Genomic DNA, 23698 nt, shown 5'->3' on the forward strand with positions numbered 1-23698 from the left:
CACACACACACACACACACACACACACACACACACACTGTATGCCTCTTAAATGCACTGCATCTACCTCTGTTTTAAAAAATAGAATATTTTGATATTTAATGATAATATTTCTTCAATGCGATGAATGTATGGTGATTCTGATGACCATAAGAGTATACATCAAACAGTCTGCCCATTATTTTCTAATTTGATAGATTGTTTTGTAAAATTTCAATAACCAGTTAATTTGTGAGCTTGTTTGGTCCAGAAACTAAAGATAAACAGTTTGCTAGATTTAAAAGACCAAAGAAAACCTATATATTCATATTTTGAAGCTGGAAGCAACAACATTAGGGGGATTTAGGGTTTAAAACCGGAGGCTGAATGATAAATCAATTATCATATTATCATCCTGTTTACTAATTATTTAATCAACTAATAATTTCCGCCCTTGGTAAGTCAGCAAAGATCCTGTATTGTGCATAGACTTCAACATCAGTGAATGCCTATGATTTGACATAATTCTTCATTAATTTCTGATATGATTTTTTTAAATGTTCTTATTTTTACTTTGCGCTAGGAAAAAACATTTATATAAAATATATTGTACAATTTATATATATTTTTTTGTAAATATCTGTTGTACATAAATGATTTGACTGTGAAATAATGAACATTAAAGTTTGTAGCATAAAGTGCTCTGCTGTTATATATGTATATATTATTTTCCCTTCATAATAATACTAATATTAATCATAGGAACAATAATAACACCTTTTTCCGAATTAACACGAACCCTTCTTCTTTATATTCAAATATAAAAACAAACATTTACAGATTTTGCGCTCAACAGGTTTTAACTTATTAACGCTCAGTGGCTCTTCACCGCCGGATGGCTTCATTTTAATCACTGCACCGCCCGGTTACCGCCTCCTACGCACTCCTCCACTAGGTGTCGTGTACGCTGTACATCCCGTGCCACAAACCGAGCGCCCTCCTCCTCCGGGGCGCAGGGTGGAGTGGGCGTGTCCTCACGTCTCTCTCGCCTCCGATTGGCCGCCGGTGACGGGGTTCGGTGCGGTGCTAACCGGGAACAGGAACGGAGGGCGGGGGCTGCGGTCAAACCCACCGCGACCGAAGAGGCTCCAGGAGCGCGAGCGAAGGGAGGGAGGAGAGAACCGCAGCCCGCTGCAGCGACGCAGCCCCGCGCACAGCCTGCATGGGCCACTCGCTTAGCTAGCATTAGCATCGCCCGCTCCTGCCGCCGAGGACCCCCGGCTCGTTAGCTCCGTGTTTTTATCCTCCCCGGTTCCCCCCCCACCCACCCTCTACCAAGCCCTCCCCGCCCGGCGCCAAGATGATGAAGTTTCGGTTCCGCCGGCAGGGAACCGACCCGCAGAGGGAGAAGATCAAACAGGAGCTGTTCGCCTTCAACAAGGTAAAGTAACGGGTCAAGAGGAGAGAGGGACGGAGGGAGAGAGGGTTTCTTCCTCTTTATCTCCTCTTCTTCTCTTCTCCTCTTCCTCACAAACTAATCACAGCATTTCCTCTGATAACAGGAGCAGGACTGAAGTTAAGAAGCAGAAGGAGCGTTTGTTTCTGTGCAAACACAAAGTAGCTTCAGTGCTGGAGTGGGACGTGCAGGGGGCTTTGTTACTGTGTGTGTGTGTCTGTGTGTGTGTTAGTGAGTTTGTGTAAGAGTTGTTAATTGGTCCGTTAATCAGCTTCCACCAAAAACGAGGCCCATGTCCACAGTGAACCGTGGAGACCGTCTGTGGTTAATCACCAGCAGCTGCTTGTGTCAGTGGGATGCTACACGTGTGACTTGTGGATATTGGTCAAAATGGCTGTCAGTGCTTCTCCTGAAGAGGCTGCTGAGGCAGTGCACCCATCAACAATCAATAATGATCAAGTCCCCGGTAGCCAAGTGTTCTCTGCTCATAAAGAAACAGTTTAAAACATCTTTAAACTTAAAGCGTCACCATGCTCTTCTCTTGAGCTCCCCCTACAGGTGGGATAGCTAAGTACAGTTGTAGTCCTGTGCATTTGTTGACAAGCAGGAAGTCAAGATTGGCCTCTGATGATAAACCAGCGAATGGACAACTTACGCAGCCCAACGTCAAGCAAGCAGAAGAGGACAAGACACTCTCTTGTCCAATAACAACATGGACAGGTCAACATCTGTCCTGCAGCCTTTGGCCTCTTTGAGCTCTTGCCAATATTTACTCTCTTTAAGCTAGCTGTTAGCCCCGGGTGCTAGCGTGTGACGTCCACCATAACGCAGAGTTGTGTAGTTTCAGGTGTCCAGGGAGTGCTGTGGTTTCGTCCCATTATAAGTTTGTGTTACATCAAAATGATTCTGCAGGTGTCTTTTGAAGGTATACAAACTACCTAGTGTTGCTTTAAAAGAATCAATAAGGTGACATTGTGTTAATATTGACTGATGTGGTTTAATATCCAGCCCATGGAGCTACCCCAGCACTGCTAAAGCTCACAGAGGTATTTTCCTCAGACCTCCACATTGTTTCAGTGTTTGAGGATCTGTGGTCGAAACCCCACGAGTGTCAGGTTTCATACAACTCAACTCTGCCATCACATCCATATGGATATTAACCAGTTCATGTACAGTAAACCTCAGCTTCCTGAGGCTTGTGTTAACATTCACACACACACACCCTTCCCCTTGGGCCTGTGTTGACGTCTGGTTTAGGAGCTCTTGGCCTCCACAAAGTTCAGATCCACTTCTCAGGAGGAGTCCTGGAAGTGAGATGCAGCAGCCATTTGTCTCAGGAACATATATCTGTAATTGTTTTGTATCAGCTGTGTGTGTAGTGTCTTGGAGGAGGTGCAGCATCACACTGTCGAGTTGTGCATCTCGGTGGCATTGAACCCAGGTTAGATGAGGCCGCTGTCAGTCTGCACACGGTGTCACTCACAAAGTAGAACACAGTGTTTGTTTGATGATGAAAGCCACTATTTGTTTTGCACAGACTGCAACACAACATGATCTCTACTCATGTTCTCAGTTTAAACACAAGATGTATCTGTCATGATTGAAGAACCTTGTTTGTCATGTTTTGACTAATGAGTCTTTATAAAACTTAAGAAGAGTTTTGTCTAGATGTGTTTATTGTCAGACAAACACTCATTTCCTGTCCCACCCGACAAAAGAAAGACCACAAAGTCTCACACTTCATAAACTGGAACCAGCACATTTTCTGCATTTCTGCACAAAGAAAAAGAGCACAACAGAATGTCCATGAACAATTTGCTGCAGTGTGACAACACACGTACACACACACTTGGCACCAGCTGCCACAACAATCAGAGGTGGTCCCTCACCAGGAGTGCTGCTTTGATGGTTGTGTCAATATATATGTGTGTGTGTGTGTTTGTTTGTAAGTACCCTGGTACTGCCGAGAAACTGAGGTTAATCTTTTACATCATATCTCAGTGCCAAGCTCATTCCCAGATTTGTTTGTGACAGAAAACGCTCAGTGGTCCTTGGCCACAAAACTCTGAAGTCCACTCGACCCCCTAAACAAAGGTTCAGTCATCTCCCTCCGTGGTTTCACTGAGTTTTTCCTCTGAAGAGCGAAATGCTTTTCCGAGCTGTCTCGTCTTCTCCCCGCGTGGGCAGAGGGAAAAACTGTGAATCGATGTGAATCTCATTTAAGATAATAAAACAATGCTGATGCCATTACTGCTTTTTAGGAACTTTTATTAAGGGCGCGCTCCCTTTCAGACGCCTCACTGACATCACAGTCTGCAGCAGCACACACAGACGTGGGAGATTGAATTTAAAACAACTTGTCTTGTAACTGCTGTTAATGTCTCTTTCATCTGTTTGTCTCTCCCACTCTTTTCCTCTGCCTGTCTGTCTCCAACAGACTGTGGAGCATGGCTTTCCCCATCAGCCAAGTGCTTTGGCCTTTGACCCCAAACTGCAACTTATGGCCATTGGAACAAAGTCAGGAGCCATCAAAGTGTATCCTTTTCTTTTTGACATTGTCCCCTCCACAGATCTGCAGTGCAGTTACGGTGCCGCCTCCTGCTCTTGGTTCTCTCAGTGATTCATGCATCTGTCATCCTCTTGTGATTTCTCGTAAGATTTTGTCCCCTGTGCATGTTTAAGGATGAGAAACCGCAGCTGTCATTGTGATTCAAATAACACCACGTCTACATAAAGGTTCCACACTCTCGTTCTATTTTAGTCGCGCTGAGCTGGAAGGTGGGTGCTGCGTTTCCTATTTTCTTACAGCGCTGTTGGTTTGTCTTGCTCAAAGCTATTTTTGTAATATTGAGGAAAAAAGTGACGGGCTGTATCTGCGGCAGAGCTGTTACTATAACATCAGCTCATTGGAGTGTGTGCTGTGTGTGTCTGTGTCTGTCTGCACCACTGAAGAGAACTGATCTGTCATTAACTACTAAACTGACAATATTCCAGATTGCATTATCTTTTATTTTGTTATTTATTTGACTAAATGTCTGATATCTGGGGAATATGGTGCCATTTCTTTAGTACAGATTTTAGTAAAGACATCTGAATGAATGATCAGACTCTTTACAAGTTTCATGAAGAGAAATCTGAGCTGAACTTGGAACAACTATCCAAAATGTCGTTTGTAAATAGTTTCATATTTTGCTCTGTGACCTACAGTAGTTACTGGAGTAGTGTTAGCACAGTGTTTCTCTTTGCAGGGGATATTTTAAGTGCACTCAATTTCTGGTGGTTTGGATATTATGGTCAAAATAAGGGTTTATTTACAATTTAAGTGATCATCTGACTGCTGCTGCTGTTGCTGCCCTTCAGTACTCAGCTGCAGTGTTGTTACCATAACTTCACTGCACTTCACGGGGCGAGTATAATGTCAAAGTTGATTGTCCTCTCGGCCAGAACTATGAAAATCAAACCAAGAACCTCAAACTGTGGAGCCTCAGACATACCATATATGTATTTTTCTAGTTTGTGGTCAGTTGGAATCTAACCCTCAACCCCGGTGGTGACGATGCAAGGCTCTGACCCTTTTAGCAAAACAGGATGAGTTGGAACATTGAGTAAAGCTGGTCTGTGTATGAGTAGTGGTTTGGCTCATGGGCTGCACGAGGACAAAGCTGTAATTTGACTCTGCATGTCAGTCAAAAAATGAAATGTTGATATAGCGGTAGTGGCCCCAAATAAAACGATGCATGGGAAACTCAATCATTTGAGTTCTTTATGAAACTGTAGCTGATCAGTAGACAGCAGCTGAGCTTCATGTTGCCCAGGACGCGTTTACACAGATAAAGGAATGAAGCCCGATGTGTCTTAGACCACGTCTGAGTGATCGGATCTCCAGTGCGTCTTGGGTCTATTCCCACCTGCACTTAGAGCCGTCCACTTGAGATCAGATCACCTGAGACGGGTGTTAACGCCACGTCTGAACGGGGCCATGATTATAACGATGGTTCTGTAATTAGAGCAGCAGCCTAACATCAGCATGTTGACGTGTTGTGGTTTGCCCAGTGTTGGGTTACCCCCCCCTGTTTACTGATGGAGCAGGTGAGCCTCAGCTCAGACCATTGTCATCCTTAGATAATGTAAAAGCGTGTGTGTGTACTCTTTAAAGGATGCAGTGTTTTTTTTACTATGTTGGTTTCGCATTTTTGCTTCACATGTTTTAGGTTTGTCTCGCATGATTTGTCTGTGAGGTGTAGTGGAGAGCAGGCAAAAGGATTGACACACAGACATACCAGGGTTTGGATTCTAATGTATGTTCCTACAAACTGTGGTTACAAACCAGTTTGTGGACATTTATCAGTGGGAAGGGAGGCTGATGATGCAACATGGTTAAGTGTAGAATCCACATCACAGGGGCAGTGATATCCTCCAGACCTGAGTGAACATGCTTGTTGGTAGAGACACCAGAAAACATCACATTATTATTTCTGTCAAAACGAAAAGCAAAAATGTACTATTCCGTCTATGATCATCACAATATCCTTTTTTACTTCAGTGCTTCTGCCTGTGTGGGTGTTGGTGTGTGTTTGTGTGTGTCAGTGTGTGCGCGCGCAGATGCATCACACTGGTGAATCAACTGTCTGAGATGCAGCTTTCCGAGAGAGGGAAAGAGAGAGAGACTGGTGGTACCAGGCGCTTGCACCTCAGAGAGAGAGAGATGGGTAGATGGATGGAGGGAGGGAGGGAGGGAGAGAGAGATGGCAATAAACAGAGGCAGTAAAGACAGGGGAGTGTGAAAGAGACAGAGGAGGGGGTGGGGCAACATAGCTTGACTAACATGGGTATATCAACATAATGACTGATACTGCAACATCCTACTCTTTTTTTTTTTTTTAACAAAGTCCCAGCTGCTGGTGGAATTTCTGGAAAGTCAGCATGTGCTTTATACCCACAGGGAAAAAACCTGGAAAGTTTTCAAAGAACAAGTCACTTTGCAGGAATGTGACTGAATGCAGGATCCTGTCTCACACGTTAGGTGCATTAGAGCAGTTGGTCATCACAAATATTATGTTTATATTTAAAGAAAATTTCCCAATAAAGTATTTCTTTACCTTTGCACAACGTCAATTAGTCATTTAGGTGAAACTAGAGCTACAACAATTCTCAATTAATACATTAGACTGTTGATTAATCATGAGATACTTCTTAAAGCCAAATATTTTATGGTTTTCGTGGTTGTTTGATTCTCAAATGAGAAAATTGGATTGTTTATTTCTTAAGACATTTGATGTCACCTGACCTCTATGGTAAATCCTCACATTCGAGAAGAGGAAACCACAGTTTCTTTTGCTTGATCGATTCATTTATCACCTGATAGCTTCACCTCTGATGTCAGAGCTTCAGTAGATGACTGACTGTGACAGATTTCATCACAATTTTTGATCTGAGGTTAGTAGCCTTCATTTTGAACAAATATTTGTGTGTGTGTGTGTGTGTGTGACTGCACATTCCCTGATAATCTCACAGACTGACTGACTTCGGTTTGACCTAGACGAGCTTCCCAGCATACCTGTGTACAGCGAAACTCACACACTCACACACACACACACACACACACACACACACACACACACACACACACACACACACACACACACACACACACACACAGCCTTCAAGCCCGTACTGCCAGATGTGTGGTTCCAGTCTCACACCCTGATGCCCGAGCAGTGGTGCACAGTGTGTGTTGACTGGAGTACCATGTCTGGCTGGGTAGATGTAGAGCTGTAGTGACTCAGTTACAAAGGAGAAGTGGAATTTTGCTAAATGTTCTGAGAGTTTATATATGAACTTCTGATTTTGTGTGTTTTTTTCACATGTGCTCGGTTTCAGCCTCTCGCTCGAGTTTCTCACTTGTTCTTTCCTTTTCTCTTTCTCTTTCTCTCTCTCTCTGTGTTTATAAAAGCAGAGTCATATTACACCCTGAGACTTTTCTGCTTCAACCACAGACTGGGGCTCAGCAGAGGGAAGGGGGCGATGTGGCGTAGAGTTTTATTGTGTGTTTGTGTGTGCGTGTGTCGACAGAGATGATGTGGGGGTGGTGGGGCGATCTGAAAGAGTCTGTCTCCTGTCAGGGAATGCATGTTGCATTGCCCTGGGTTAACCCTCTGTGTGTGTGTGTCTGTGCATGTGTGTGTGTGTGAGAGAGAGAGAGATTGGGTGAGTAAGAGCTTTGTTGCTGAGTCTAGTCTTAATAAAGGGAGCTTTTGAATTGGTTTCCAGGACGACCAGTGCAGTTGCCTGGGATGAGAAAGTGCTTGAAGACCGGAGGGTTTTAAAAGTCTGCAGCTCAGCACACACAGAGTTTCTTGATAGAAACGAGTCAGCTCTCTGCAAAAAGGTCAAAGAAAATACTGCTGAGCACAAACATCTGAACCAGAGTTACTACTCGCTTAACCCTAAACCTAAGCTTAACTTGTATATCACATTAAAATGTTCATTTGCACAGATTTAAGTCCCCACCCACCACATGAGTAATATCTGGACCACACACACACACACACACTTGATGTAAACTAAACTAATGTGAAACTATGGGCTTTGCTTTTATCCAGTACGCGCTGAGTCACACTGAAACTTTGTGACCATGAATCTTCAGTATCGGTGAGCCAACAGCCAAGCTAATATTTACACACACACACACACACACACACACTGCAGAGCTTTGATCTGTGTATTTCTGGGTGTGCTCCAGCTGTCAGTTCTCCTTCTGTCTGTGTGACATCCTGTTGCACACAAACACACACACTCTGTGATTTTCCTGTCACGCCAAAAAGCGTTGCGTTCTTCTTGTTTGCATCTCTTCAGATTTCAGCCGCGGTCGACCTGTTTTGTCATCGCTGAGGTTGAGCAGTGTTTTCTGATGTCATCGGGTTTCACTGCCCCGGTGTGTGATTCATGCTCTCCTGCAGGGCGACACCACAGACAGTTTACATAGTTTGGTGACCTGTGAACCGAGTTGACCGTGTCAGCTGCTGCAGCTTATCGTGAAGGAATCTGGAATTGTTTACCGAAGCTCGGAGTCAACACCATTATTATAGTTGGTGGTGAAAACAGTGAATTCCCCATGTGCTCGCTGGTACCACTCAGTGAACTTCAGCCTTTCCTGTCATTCCCACAAACATTTCCAGCTTTTCATTTGTCACATTAACGTTTTTCATGTGCAGACTGTGGTTTGTGTTACAGGCTAATCTGTTGCCTCCTATAAATATCACTTTATGTAATCTTTTCTTCTACGTGTCGATATAAGGCAGCATTTAACAGCAAGGTTACGAGCAAATCATTGCAACGCAGCCTGTGGCATTCCTCCCACTCTTCACCTCTTCTTTTTTTATTCCTCCTCTCGCCCACACACTGCCTCCACTTATTTGCCATATAAAGTAATTTATCCAACACTGCATGTTACACTATTTTTAGTCCTCTACTCTGTCTTTTTCTCACTCCTCCTGTCATGTTTGTTTTTGTTTTGCTCCTCAACTGTCCCCGTCTAGCTTTGTGTTGTTTTTTTTAGGTTTTCCATTCGTCCTTCCGTCACTCTGTCCCCTGGTTGTAGCCTGATCCTCATTGATATTCCTGCAGACTGTCAGGCTCTTTAAATCAGCCTCCTCCTCCTTCTGTCCTCTCCATCTCACACACACCCTCCCTCCTCTTTCCCTCTCTTTGGTCCATGCCGGCCTCCTCTTCAGCCAACCCCCCCCGACTGACACACACTCACCCGCCCAGTTGGGCAACAAGTTGGAGAGGTCGGTCCGTCTGTCTGGTGGGATTAAGGGGGAGGGGGGGGGGGGGGTCTCTGCGAGTTGGACGGAGTGGAGAGTTTATTAATTGAGAGTTGAGGAGAACCCAAAAGAAAACATTCTTCTGAACTGGTGGCTCAGCGTTGAATGATCGAGGCCTGAAGTGTTGAAAGAGTGAGAGAGCATGAGACTGAATAAAAGAAGAGGAAGTGAAGGAGAAGTATAGAGTAATGATGCTGTTGATATTGCTTCATTTAAAACCCCCTGGGTCAGTTGTCTTCAAATAACATCCACAGCCCGTTATTATAATATACGGCTTCACAACTGGATTCATTAACTTTTAGGGAAGGTAATACAGTGGTAATTGTTTAGTTGTAGTTTGTTGTGTGCTTCCTAGCTGACCTGACAGTCCTGTGCTTGTAGTTTGACTGCTGCCGTGTCGGGGGGGTGAACATGCATTGAGTGGGACAGAAAGAGGAGTGTGGGAGGTGGAGAGGTACTAGCTGAGGGAGAGGATGCAAATGAGACTGGATTGTTTCTCTAGTGGGTGGGTGGAGTTGTTTGGCTTGTCCTGTTGTAGACTGTCTTTTGCCAGACATGTGAAGAGCTTGTAACTATTCGTGTGTGTGTGTGTGTGTGTGTGTTGGGGAGGAAAGAGAGTTGGAGAATATGATTGCTAAAGATCCCTCAGATGATAAGACTTGAAACTCTCAAACTACTTTTATAAACATTATTTTAACCTTTTCTCTGGGCTAAAATGTCTTATTGTCTTTCTTTGTGGAACTTGTACATTCATCCTTGGGTTTAGCGATATATCCTTCCTTCCTGTCAATTCTTGTCTTCACACACACACACACACACACACAAATCCCTGTGTGTGTGTGTTAAGGGTGTGCTGGCTGTTGTCTGTGTGTCCGCATGGAGGACAATGCCTTCTGTTTGTCTGTATTCAGACCGTGAAATCGCTTTATCCTTGCTAACGCTCTCTCTCTCTGCATCACCGGGCAATTGCACTGTGTGTGTATGTGAGGGAGTGATTATGAGTTACTGTAGGCCTTCATTGTTTGCATTTCAGGGATCTCTGGTGAGCGATGAGACACATCTTTGTCATACAATCAGAACATGCAGGTGGATGAATGGTTTCCTATGAACCAGTGTGACATTCAGCAGGTTGCTCAGAGATTCAAGTCTCTTATCATGTAGAGTTATTCTTTTTCTCCAGAAAGTGAAAGCTGGAGTATGGGCTTGTTGCTTTATACTTTTAAATAAGTTCATCTTCAATTTGAGCATTTGATTTCGGAGAGTCTCTTGACTTCCTGTAGCCTTCGGTGTGTGTCTTTGAACGGTTGAATAAGCCACTGATCTTTCTCGTGAGGCTTCTTTCATCTGACATTTCTTTTTATACATAATATATACTTGACTCCAGAGGTCTTGAATTTAAACATAGTTTCATATATTTTGAAGAACACTCATCAGCCTTTAGAAGTTTGTCAGAAGTGTAACCAGAATAACTAAAGAAGGGAACTGGCTAAAGCCCAGTTAATGTCAGTTGGTTGAATCTCTACTTTGTTCCAGACGGAAATATCTCAACAACCAATTGTTGGATTATGGTGAAATGAAGTTGACGTTTCTGTCAATTTAAGTTCAGACTCTTAGTTTGTTCAATAGTTTGATTAATGACTAAATTAACTTAGATCCTGACATGATATTTGGGGTATTTGCAGTGTGAGATGGGGAGGGTGACGCATGTGTTATCTGCCCACTACTATTGAGGACCAGTATGATGACCAGTGAACAGATCGAGTGGGGCAGGGAGCTTAATTCAGTGGACATAGACGCACACTCACACACACACACACAAACACACACACATGCATGTCGCCCCTAGTTAGGAGTTGATGACATCATCACTGGGAATCCCACCACCAGCTGTCCTCTGACATCCCCAAGACCAGGAATTGTGTGTGTGTGTTTCTGTGTGTGTGTTTATTATATGTGAGCCACGTGCCACATTTGAACTCTTACGTTTTTCTTACTCTTTCACTTCCTCGTCTCACACATTTAATTTGTCTTCCCTTTAATTTACAGTACAAACCTCCGCTGTGCGTTGCAGCTCCTCTGACTGCCAGACATATGTATTTGGGGTCTGTGGACTGTAATGGGAGACGGTGGTGGCCTGGTTCCTGTCAAAGGTGCTGCAGACCAGCCAAGTGTCAAGGCTCTGACAGTCTTAAATAGTCATTAGTGGTTTTATTTTTTCCCTACATGCTGACAGCTTTCTTTGCACAGCCAGCTTAAATTAGGAGGAACTGCTGCGGCCATTATTACATAGCTGGGACACGGCTACAAACCACCGCTGCCCATCTGTTGTCAGTCCCTCAGATCTTTTTCACTCGGCTGTGAGTTTTCTCTTTTCACTTAAGACGGTTCAGCTCAAGTCATGTTCTGTAGCCTGTACAAAAACACTGATCAGGCCCAGTTGATTCTGATGGCAGGAAGGAAAGTACCTTGTCACGTTGAAAGAGGGATCATTGTTGGAGTAGGGATGACAGGATATTTTTGAGAAATCCACCAATACACAAATGTCTGAGTCCATTGCTCTGCACATTTTCTGGAACCCTCCTTCCTGCCCTGTTGTTTAAATATCCAGAAAATGTCCGAGCAGCAGCAGGAAATGGTCCGAAAAATTCACTGTGACCGATTGGGTGTGGTGATGACGGTTCTAACATGCAATAGATGCAAAAGTAAAACAAAAACATAAAGAATAGAAATGTCAGGATGAAAAAGAGGTGTATATATAGAAGACGCAGGCGACAACACAATACAACATTTGTAAGTCCTGTTCTACCTCCTGCTGCTCTACCCGGGCACCAACCCGTCGTTTAAATGTGTCAGACACTTCCTGTTGTTTTACAACCTGGACAATCTCTCGCTGCTAATCTGCTTTTGACTGAATCTACTGCGTTTGCATGAAAGACGTGAGAGTTTTATCAATCTACTCATTTACCTCGGAAAGAAAACAAATAAAGCATATTTTCCCAAAATGTCCATCTGTTCCCGTCAGGCAGTAGAATATTTATCATATTTCTCTAGCGGTGGTTTATTTGATCCGTCTCTCTCATATCTTTGTTTTTCTTTTTGCCTCTGTGGCCATTATCTGGACTTGTGGTTCATGACCCATGAGTCAATGCTCTCAGCCACCTCCAGCTGTCTGAGGCATGTATTATTGCGGCAAATAAAACCCAGCGGTAGGAAGTGACAACACTGAAAGAATGCTGGTATAACACTAACCCTAACCCTAACCCAGCTGGGCCTCCAGGGGATCAGGACAGGGAGGGATTCATGTTTAGGGGAAAAAAGGTTAAAATGAACGTGGAGAATGGTGCTGAAGGAAGATCTCTGACTTTTATATAGATTTTCTGGATGTCCTACAGAGTGGTGGGAAGAAGAGAGGGTGGGAACATTGTATAATGCAGAAAGTTTTCCCCGGGCATGCTGGGAATAGGAAAGAAAAAGACCAATCAATTCTAATGAGAGTAAAAACATGAAAAGAGGAGAATATTTATACGGTTCAAACATATATTTTTCTCAGATGAAACTGTAAATAATGAAGACAATGTTGAAGCAGCTCTGTTCAAAGTTACACAAACATGAGATCCTTTTAGATTTCCCTATTTTTCTGTATTTCAACCCACATTCCTGCAGGATTATGTAAGCTGGCTGCTAGCGGGTGTGTGCTAATTCGCAGTTTATCCAAATTTAGCTTAATTGTCTTCGTGGCGTCACAGATCTTGAGTGTAGTCTTTATTTTATCAGCTCGGCTTCATTTACTGGGCTTGCAGAGGAAGGGCTGCGTGAAGATTACTGTTGATTATACACAATCACGCTGGTTTCTGATCATCTGCGTCATCGGGTGCTGGTAATTGCAACGAGCCTTGTTTCAGTGTCCTGCTATTACACCTAACCAGCATGTTCATTCAGGTTTACAGCTCAGAATGACCAGTTGTAACTGTGTTCACATTTTAATTCTACTCTAAGAAAATGTTAGGACGTGTGTGTGTGTCTCTGGGTTTTCGTGTCATGCGGTGAAACGGTGACGGTGCTGAGCTGTCACCAGTGTGCGTGTCAACACTGTGTAATAATTGTATTACACAGTGTGAGTCTGTCTGGAGGAGACGTAGGTATGTGCTTGTGCTTTCTGTTTGAAGCCCGTGTCCTTCCGCACAGTCAGAAATCTCCTCAGGGAGAAGGAGAACAATATTTCAGCAGCAATCTTCAGTCGTCCCAGGTCCTGATTCTCTGGGATGTGATGTCTACTGCATGAAATCAACACGCGCTCGAGTCCAAGGGGGTTCATGTGAGAGGAGAAATATTCAGAGTTTAAATATGATGTTGCTTTTAATATGCGAGAGGCTCGAAATTGGAAGAATACCAAGATCTCAGGATTAAAAAGAGATTCCCAAGATGTCTACTTGGAAAGATGATGAGATTTGGGAGCTTTTGGCGATAAGAGCCAACGTCTGTGTCAACAAAAACATCATGCTTTCTGCAGCTGAAAATGTTCTGCATTAAAGTGACTACAGCCTCTAAATTAATGACTACAGCCTATGCAGTGTAAAGTTCTTCCATGCTGTGTATTTCCTTGACCGGATCCTCACAGTTACGGAGCCCCTGGTGTTGAGTTCACAGGACTACACCAAGACACCACTGCAGTCACACAGATCCACTTCCTGCCTGGACAGGTGAGCTCCCCCTCAGCAGTTTGTGCAACATTAGTAGAAATTGAAATAGCGGTCAAACAGATGTGTGATGTTTGTCTTGTTTGGTTGTAGGGGCGGCTGCTGTCGCTGCTGGATGACAACACCATCCACCTGTGGGAGCTCGTGGCCGGGGCCCCCAGAGAGGTGGGAGGAGTTAAGAAAGAGGGTGCGGCCTCTCTCCAAGAAGTGGACAGCTACATCCTCCCAGGAAGACCCGGCATCGAGAGCTGCAGGTATATATAAGCCTGTGAATATGTGTGTATCAATAACTTGTGTAAAGAGTGAATTCAGATCTACCTGCAGCTTCACTCCTCTTCATCGTTTTCGCAGTGCCACTCGGGTGACCGTACTCCTGCTGCTGAGGTCATGTGACCTGCTCTGCATCGGAACGGAGGGAGGGGGCGTGTACTTCCTGCAGTTGCCCCACCTGTCACTGAGAGACGACCAGACGCTGCTCCAGGATCAGGTCACGCAGAGGTGAGACTGTCGCATCAGTGACTTTACAGACAGCGAGTATCAGCAGACAGATAAAAATGGTTAAGTCTGATAAATAGAAGGATGACACACTGCAGATCTTAATGCAGTCATCCTGGCTGGATCTCTTTCTTTCTCTCTTAACTATCACTTCTCTCTTCTCCATCCCCGTCACATGTCTTCTCTTCAAACACACTAGTTTCCTCCACTCTGCTCCAGCTGAGCAGAGCAGGTCAGACACACACGTGCACGTGGAGACAAATCTCCTTGTTGACCTTCACAGCAGCGCAGGCAGGTCAGGGTCATGTGGTTCAGAGACCATGAGAACAACAAGGTCTTTGGGTTTTCAGGGGACAGGAAACGGCCTTAGAGACGTCCCATCCTGTAAAACTGATGAATGATGTGTGAAGGAAGAGCAAAGAGCCAGATGCAGAAAATGATGTGTTTTGTTGCACTGGTGCACTCATTGTTAGAAGTAGCACAGAATTGAGATTCAGAGTCGCTTGGTTTTTGGGACAAAGTTACAACAGATGTTTTTATTTGGACAAGAAGTTTGCAGGACAAGTGCAGTGTAATGATATGGCTCCAGTTTGCAGTGAACATGAGTCGAGCTCAGAAAGCTTTGGTTCTGTTTTTCTTCTGAAGTCACGTTTAATCACGCAAGCGTTCAAACAAGCGAGTTTCTGTGAGATTTCAAGTCTCTGGAAATCGCCACTGTGAAATTGTTTCCTACCAGCGGCCAGTGTGTGGTCTGACGCTCTGGCCAAATCTTTCAGTCTGTGTGTTCTGAAGATTATAAGATTATTAAATTGGTTAAATCTGTCATTATGTCTGTGGTCTCCAGCGTTTTTTTTTAAATCGGTCAAGAGTTGAAAATCCTCTAGTGGGCAGCCGCTCTTAGACATGAACATTTAATATGACAAATTAGATCTGTCGCTCAATAAAGCACAAACCTCTGTCAAGATGCATCAAAAGTTCACTCAAGCTGCACCAAGTTCCCTGAATCTGTTAGATTGTTTCATCAAGATCCATGAATTATCCCCTGGGATAAAGACAGTAATAAGAAATTGGCCCTCAGTTTATAAAATATAGATTCAGCAGCTTCTGACCAGCAAACTAGCGAACAGAGGGGAACACATGATCTCCTTGATGGAAGTAATAAGAAGATTTTCAGGCACCTGAAACCCGACACAAAATACTGTGTGAACTGGTGAAACACCGGCTTTGCACTCAGCAAAACTTACATAACGAAACCAACGGGAAAGGCTGACGGTTCAGAAAATACCCAAACACTGGAAATCCCACATAAACAAAGACCAGCTGTAGTCGCCAATAAACATGGGGATATAATGGTGTTGTCTACAGGACTGTGAAGTGTTTCTGTTACTCACTCAGCCGCCGGCGATCGTGTGCAGCCATGTTTGAATGCTCAACAGACAGATCTCAAGAAAAAACACGGGTATTAGTGCACCACGCATAACCTCGGAATAAACTGAACATGTGTCACGCAAAGCTGCGCAATGAAGAGTAGTGTCCACACATGCATGTTTAAGTGTTTAGTTTATTCTTGCGCATTCAATGAACTTTGTTTCTTCATGTTTCGTGCTGTCGACGTCTTTGCTGCATTCCTGTGTTGATACTCATGGACCGGGCATCACAGAGCTTCTGTTGTGCTTCCTATTTATTCTGCCGTGTGTGCGACTGTCTGACTGGTCGGCCGAACCCCTCATTAACTGGGCTTGTTAGGGGAACTGGGCAGAACTGAGGCCTAACAAGGGCCCTGATAAGGCGTAGGCGTGTGTGTGTTTAGACAGTGCGGCTTTGTACCGGCGGCCAAAACGCGGTGTTCCGGTTGGGGAAGTGTTTCAGCTGTTTCTCCAGTGAATGCGCACACACACAGACACACACACACTGACACAGACACACACACACACACACACACACAGCGGCTCATCACCGGGACTATGTAGCAGGATGCTGGATTCCCTGAAAATACTTGTGAACGGAGAGACGGAGACAGTGGAATGCTTTGTTGGGAGTGTTTCTGCCTCTGTGCTTCCGGAGAGAGGAGCTTCCTCAGTGAACCCTACAAAAGCAGCCAGAATTGTGGGTGTGTGTTTGTATGGGTGGGTGTGTGCGTGTGTGGTTCTGCCTCAGCAACAACCAAGAGCCCAGAAAGCTACAAGTTTAATGGCCTTCCTTCTTTGTTTGTTTCATGCCATTTTCTGTCTCCCTCTGCTGCTCCCTTTGTTTTGCCTCCTAAGTCTTCTCCCTGTCCGTCTCCGAGGGAATCCTCTGACATCTCGAGGGTGTGTCCTGCTCCACATTCCTCTGCTGCCTCTGAGGAATGTCTAGTTCACTGTCATGGGAATTTCTCAATAATCAAGCACAAGTCATTACAATGTCTTTCTGGAAGTTTATTCTACATCTGCAGATGGGCATCAATGTACAAGACCATGGAATGGATCTCATACAATGAGCAATGACATACAAGAAAAGCAGCACTTTATACATCTCCAAGCCCCTCCTAGAGAGGAGATAAATGTTATCGATCAACCTCTTTCATGTTAAGCAACAGGTGACCATTATCCTGTCACCTGATCTTTCCCAGACCTTTGGAATGTAGCATCTGTTTCTCAAAATCCCTTGAGTAGTTTACAAACACAAATCCTCTGTTCTGTTAAGTCTTTGTTTGGTGACCTCGTCAGTGAGGATGTCACATAACAGTCATGAGGGCAACCCCTGACTTCTCAGGCAACATTTGTTATCTTTCGAAAACATCAATATCAATCATTGCCCTAATGAGTAAAATTTCTATCACAATCCTCCCCTTGAGCCTTAAGGGCTCAACATCCTCTAAACATCTTCAAACATCTCAGCATCCTGAAAGGGAAGTGTCCAAGATGGATGAGTTTCAGGAAGTTGAACATAGTGTCCAATCATAGACTTAATTAGGGATGTAACCATAGTCTTAACACAAGGAACAATAAAACATGCCAACAACACTCATACACAAAATGAAATCAAAATAGGCATACAAAATTGAAACAATACATTTTTCCAACCTGTTACAATTAACCATGACTCCCAATCCCATCCTCCAGGAATTTGAGAGTCCTTGTTCTTCTTAATCAGTGTGTCGCCTCTCTTTGAATTTTAGAGACGTGTAGCTCCGATGATTTCCACACCCCTTTAGTTGCGGGCATGAAACAATCGAAGGCTGAAAGCACACCTGCTGACATCAACGCACGTTCTGTCCTGAAGAATCCTCCCCTGGCTCGGGTACCCTCTTGCAATGGCTTGCATGTATCCAGGTCACATGGGATTTCTGACTAGGCATAGCACATTTTTGTGTCTGAGGACGAAGATAAGTTACTCAAAAACATTCCCTCTGAATCCATACATCAGCTGGTCAGAAACAACTCCCCAGGTCAAAGGTCACACCCAAAAGTTACGGAGTAAATAAGATAACTGTCAGGAGGACTATCTGAGAATGACTAAGAGTCCAAAAGGCAGGCATCATCAATCCAAGCCTGTCATTATGTTTTAAGCACCCATACCAACATGTTTTAGTCTAATGAATACACGACATAACCCCCCTTCGAGACTAAACAGAGTCTCGAAATAATCAAAAGAATAAAACATACAGGCATATGATCATCACAAAAACAACAAACCGTCTACAGCATAATTTTAACAACACAGCAACAGTTATAGAGTTTTTAGGAGTGAGAGGGAAAAACCTGTCAGGCAGCTATCTTTATCCATCAAACAAACTAGACAGGAAAATTCTCTCACGACCCCTCTGCCCAGGCGGCCATACATCGTACTCCATGCTATTGAAATGAGGAATTTTAGCAAAGTGTTTAAGGAAATTACTTTAAGCAAATACATATGGAACTCTCAGCAAATAATAAACAAAACAATGTCCAAGGTCAGCCTGGTTATCCCATTGGAGCTTCCCAATGGACCTTTCCCTGCCTAACACCACTATCCTTAACCATCACGAAAAAGAAAACATCTGAGGTCCCAGTATATTTACTCAATAATAGAAAACATCATTTTTCATAGTAATTAACACACAAAGAATATAATTCACTTTTAATATCACTCATGCAATATATAAGACATAAGAATGTATAACACTGCAGTTTCTCAGCAGCATTGACTCTCTGTTGTAGTATTGATGACATGTTGAATCTGGAGATTTTATCTTTGTTCAGAGTCCTTCAGTCCATCAGTATTTTCATGCCTGAAGTGTCTGAGTCCATTCAACACATCAGAGTCCCTGAACATCAATCCCCTCTACCGGCCATGGTCTTTCAATTTTAGCCCAGCGTTCATGCCATTTTTCTGATATCTTTGCAATGCCTTTAACTAAAGGATTATTTTTCTGTACTACATCAACAGGAGTAATTACTTTTGGACTTTTGGTCTCCTTTTTACCCATAGTAGCAGCTTCCTTTTGCTCCCTTATTGTAAATTTTTAAAAGTAATTGCTAAGATTTAAAGCTACTTAAAGTTTTTTTTTTTACTCCTCCCCCCTTTTAGGAATTGATTAATCAAGAAATCAATCAAGCACTCAACAGCTCAACAAATTAATCAATTCATAAATCACGTAGTGATCACACTGAAAATACCTCCTCACGTTTCTACTACCTCCTCCTTGCTCCAATAGGGTTGTTCACACACGAGAGACACACAGACACACACACACACACCTCTGGGAGTCAGCTCCCTATACACAAACACACACTCATTCTCATCCAACAGCTCAAGAGCTCATTCACACCCCGAGCATGCTTTTTGCCGCTATTTCTCTACTTCTATTAAAATTTGTGCTACCTTTATGAGATGTAGATATTATTCGATGAGAGGCTTCACCAGACACTCTTTAAAGCTGCGCTTACAAATGGTGTGCCATTATCACTGGATATCTTTCTTGGAATTCCCCACCGAGGAATGAGTTCCCCGAGCAGCGTCTTTGCCACTGCTGAAGAATCCTGTTTCGATGTGGGGAAAGCCTCCACCCATTTGGAAAACATGTCAACCACAACAAAACAGTACTTCTTTCCCTCGCTTTGTGTTAGCTCGATAAAATCCATCTGTAAATGATCAAATGGTTCGTCCCGTGCTGGATGTGCACTTTGTGCAATCTGGATACCTCTACCTATGTTGTTTGTAGCACAAACAACATAGTTTTTTTTTTCTGAGACGCGGGACTCGAACCCCGTCTTTGACGCGAGACTTAACTCCGTCTTTGACGCGAGACTTTAACTCCGTCTTTGACGCGAGACTTTAACTCCGTCTTTGACGCGAGACTTTAACTCCGTCTTTGACGCGAGACTTTAACTCCGTCTTTGACGCGAGACTTTAACTCCGTCTTTGACGCGAGACTTTAACTCCGTCTTTGACGCGAGACTTTAACTCCGTCTTTGACGCGAGACTTTAACTCCGTCTTTGTTCTGAGATATCTTGCACTCATTTTAGGAGTATTATCAAACTCTTCACATTTAATGACTGATTCTATGGCCCCTGAATCTACCAAAAATGTGATGTCTTTACCACTCACTACAATCGTATGTTCTGGCATTTGTTTATATGCATCGTGTGAATATTTAGCATAAAGCTCAATGAGCCCCCCTTTATCCATCTCCTGTTTAATCTCACAATGATTAATAGCCTTCCTAATCATCTGCTCTGTGTCCAACATTAATTTACATGGTGTGTGTGTCAGTGTTCTTACGATACTGCTGTGAAGGATGAAACTCCCTCTCCACGTTTGCCACACCTGGATCCGTATCTGTCCCCAGCTCCGCCGCCAGTCAATCGCACTGTGTGCGCTGATTCATAGGACACTCTCTCGACCAATGCCCCATTTTTTCCGCAATTAAAGCAAGCCTCAGCTCTTCCTCGTCCTCTTCCCCTCCATCGACCTCTCCCTCTCCCTCTCCCGCGGACTTGTAGGGCTGTCTTCCCCCTCCGCTGCAGGGAGGTCGAGGTCTGGGTAGAGTTGAGAGACGGCTGGAACTGCCGCTTGCGCCATCTGCACCGGTTGCGGCTGAGCATTTGGGAGGCCACCGTGCAGCACCGCTGCCGGCTGTGATCGTCCCCGTGGCGGAGCTGAGTCGAGATCCGGATCCAAGCGGAGAAACTGAGACTTGGAAATAATATCAGTCCCTACCTTCTGTTTTTTATCTCTGATATTTGCCTCTGTTACCCAACATTCATATGCGGGCCAGTTCGGTACAAATACTTTTTCATTCTTTTTCCTTTTTTGTTTATTTTATCTATATTTATCTATTTTTTAATTTGAATTTTGATTTGAGATTATTTTCTTTTCCTTTTTAGCTTTAATAAACCCAATTATATCTCGTATTTAGTTACTTTTCCTAAATAGGAGGTTTTTTAGAAAACCTCTTCTCCCCTTTTTTTTTTTTTTTTAAATACCCTTAGTGCATCATAATACTTTTAGAGAAATATCATTCAAATCTCTAGACACACTCTTCTCTCTAGTAATACGCCTCTAGGTATTAAATACTTGGAAATGCTATTACTTATTTTATGATAACAGTTATTTTATCATGAACTCGACGTCAGAGCTCAAACTTAAAGGTGTGTTTAAATAAATAAACACTCCATACATTTATAAATACCTTGTTAAACCCGTTAACATTTGGACCTTTTTCCTGAAAGGTTCCTTCCTGGAGCGCTCCTGGATCCTACACCGATTTTGTAACTCAAAACCTTGCCATGCAAACACGTCTGTTCCTCACTAAATGAGTGGATCTCTTTACCCTTGACCTTTTTCTAAAGATCTAAAACCAGAATTTACTTGCCAGAAAGAAAACTGTAGCTTGTCGTACTCGGTTCGCTTGATCACTTCAGTGAGAGGGCTCTCCTTCTCTTCAGCATCCAGTCCCCACTTCTCCAAACTGTTTAGGGAGGTTGAGGTAAGAGTCTTTTAGACTCTTTTGTGCACTATTACCTTCAGCTTTGAGATCCAGAATGTCCTCTCACATCAGTGATCCTGCCAACAACGCCAAATTGTCATGGGAATTTCTCAATAATCAAGCACAAGTCATTACAATGTCTTTCTGGAAGTTTATTCTACATCTGCAGATGGGCATCAATGTACAAGACCATGGAATGGATCTCATACAATGAGCAATGACATACAAGAAAAGCAGCACTTTATACATCTCCAAGCCCCTCCTAGAGAGGAGATAAATGTTATCGATCAACCTCTTTCATGTTAAGCAACAGGTGACCATTATCCTGTCACCTGATCTTTCCCAGACCTTTGGAATGTAGCATCTGTTTCTCAAAATCCCTTGAGTAGTTTACAAACACAAATCCTCTGTTCTGTTAAGTCTTTGTTTGGTGACCTCGTCAGTGAGGATGTCACATAACAGTCATGAGGGCAACCCCTGACTTCTCAGGCAACATTTGTTATCTTTCGAAAACATCAATATCAATCATTGCCCTAATGAGTAAAATTTCTATCACATTCACAAACTCCAGAGGTTAAACTTCAGCTTGGTGATTATTTCACTGTTGTTGTTGTTGTTGGAGTAACAGCCTGTTGTGTTACTCCAGTTTATACAGAGGGTTTGTGATCTGTGTTGATGATGTTTTAACACTTTTTGAGTTATTATTTCCGTTTTGTTGTGAAAGAAAACAAGATATATTTTAAGTTTTGATCAAGTTGAATTCGTGGTGTGGGATGTGGATATGCTCCTTCACCTTCCTCTGCTCCCCACGGACTCATGATCAATTACCGTGACCCTTTCCCAGTCGTTACTGCTACTGGTTTTGGCCTAATGGTCCAGGCCCCTTCACAGATCATCAGTCTACCTTCTGACTTCCAGGATTACATACGTGATGATAATCTGTAATCTATTTATTTTTCTACAGCCTGCCAGATGACTACAGATGTGGGAAATCTTTAGGGCCGGTGGAGTCACTTCAGGAGCACCCGCAGCATTCTGGGAAGATTCTGATCGGCTACAGCCGAGGCCTGGTGGTCCTGTGGGATCTGAGCACCCATCATGCCGACCAGCTCTTCCTGGGCAAGCAGGTACCTGGCACACCTTTTTAGTTTCAAAACCTTTTTGGCTTTCTCAGCTGCCATACCACCTGTAGTCTGTCTTACAGTTTCAACTCCAGGTGTCAGCAGGTTATTCTGGCATTGTTTATATAAATATGTCTAAGCTGCAGTTCTTCTTCTTTTGTGTGTGTGTGTGTGAACCACCTGCAGCAGCTGGAGAGCCTGGTGTGGGAACGCACTGGAAACCTGTTTGTCAGTTCCCATAACGATGGGGGCTACTCTGTGTGGCCGGTTACTGGTGGCAACACCTGCAATCACCAGCCAATGTCCTCCAACATCCCGTATGGTGAGAAATGCACACATAACATAACACACACACAAAGACAGACACACAGTGATTCCTGGCCAATGTATGATGAAGGCCAGCCGGAGCACAGGTCGTCCAGGTCAGGTGGACGTGGTGGTTTGGTAAATAAAGATGAGTGATCGGTGGCAAATTGAGCTGCGTCTGGTGACATATTGGGACTCAGTGGTTTTTTTTGTTAAGAGGACAATTGGGGTCATGGTTGTGTGTGGACCCACATTGCTTTGCTCATCAACCAGATTCAGGAGGCACAGGGAACAGGCTATACATCTAATTTCAGATTTCTTTTAGTGACCCTCTCAATTTCGAGCTTTTCTCTGATTGCCTTGATTGCTCTAAGCTTTAAACACCTCTGCTCGAGGTTTGAATGTTTTACAACTTCACTCTTTTCTGTTCCAGGTCCATTTCCCTGCAAGGCCATCAGCAAGATCCTGTGGAGGACAGTCGAGACGGGGTGAGAGCTGAGGCCTTGTTCCACTGACATGTTTTTCCTTTCAGAGAGTGTTTGATTGCTGCAGTCAGACTGTGCAGCTTGGATCTCATCACCAGAACAGTTTTACTCTCTCTTTCCTACTCTTTTTCTTTTGATCTCCTTTTACTTGTTTTTTTTTATGTCCCCATAAATCCAAATGTTATTGCCTCCCACCCCAAGAGCTCTATTTTCCTTGGTTTAGTTGAAGAAGAGAAAATTGGTGTTGATTACTCGAGTTAGAAAAAAAAGAGTGAACTTTTATTATTTGCACTTAACCCAGTTATTTGGGGGGGGGGATTGATTCTATTTCTCCTGAAATTCAAATGCTTATCTGTTGATTCCCCGCTCATCGTCTTGCAG

The 23698-nt window shown here is 43.7% G+C and overlaps 1 protein-coding gene across 1 annotated transcript in view; it reads left to right on the forward strand.

The window, feature by feature from the left end:
• Window positions 1-1275: 1275 nt before the first annotated feature.
• The window catches only part of llgl1 (LLGL scribble cell polarity complex component 1), a 34165-nt gene continuing 11742 nt past the window's right edge, over window positions 1276-23698 (forward strand). The window contains exons 1-8 of the mRNA XM_053443610.1: window positions 1276-1419; window positions 3872-3969; window positions 13879-13960; window positions 14051-14211; window positions 14309-14455; window positions 22370-22532; window positions 22713-22848; window positions 23266-23320. Of these exons, the coding sequence (XP_053299585.1) occupies window positions 1339-1419; window positions 3872-3969; window positions 13879-13960; window positions 14051-14211; window positions 14309-14455; window positions 22370-22532; window positions 22713-22848; window positions 23266-23320 (923 nt within the window). The 5' untranslated portion in view covers window positions 1276-1338. The remainder of the gene's footprint in view (window positions 1420-3871; window positions 3970-13878; window positions 13961-14050; window positions 14212-14308; window positions 14456-22369; window positions 22533-22712; window positions 22849-23265; window positions 23321-23698) is intronic.

The sequence above is a fragment of the Pleuronectes platessa genome, chromosome 16 (assembly GCF_947347685.1).
Source record: "Pleuronectes platessa chromosome 16, fPlePla1.1, whole genome shotgun sequence".
Classification (NCBI taxonomy): domain Eukaryota; kingdom Metazoa; phylum Chordata; class Actinopteri; order Pleuronectiformes; family Pleuronectidae; genus Pleuronectes; species Pleuronectes platessa.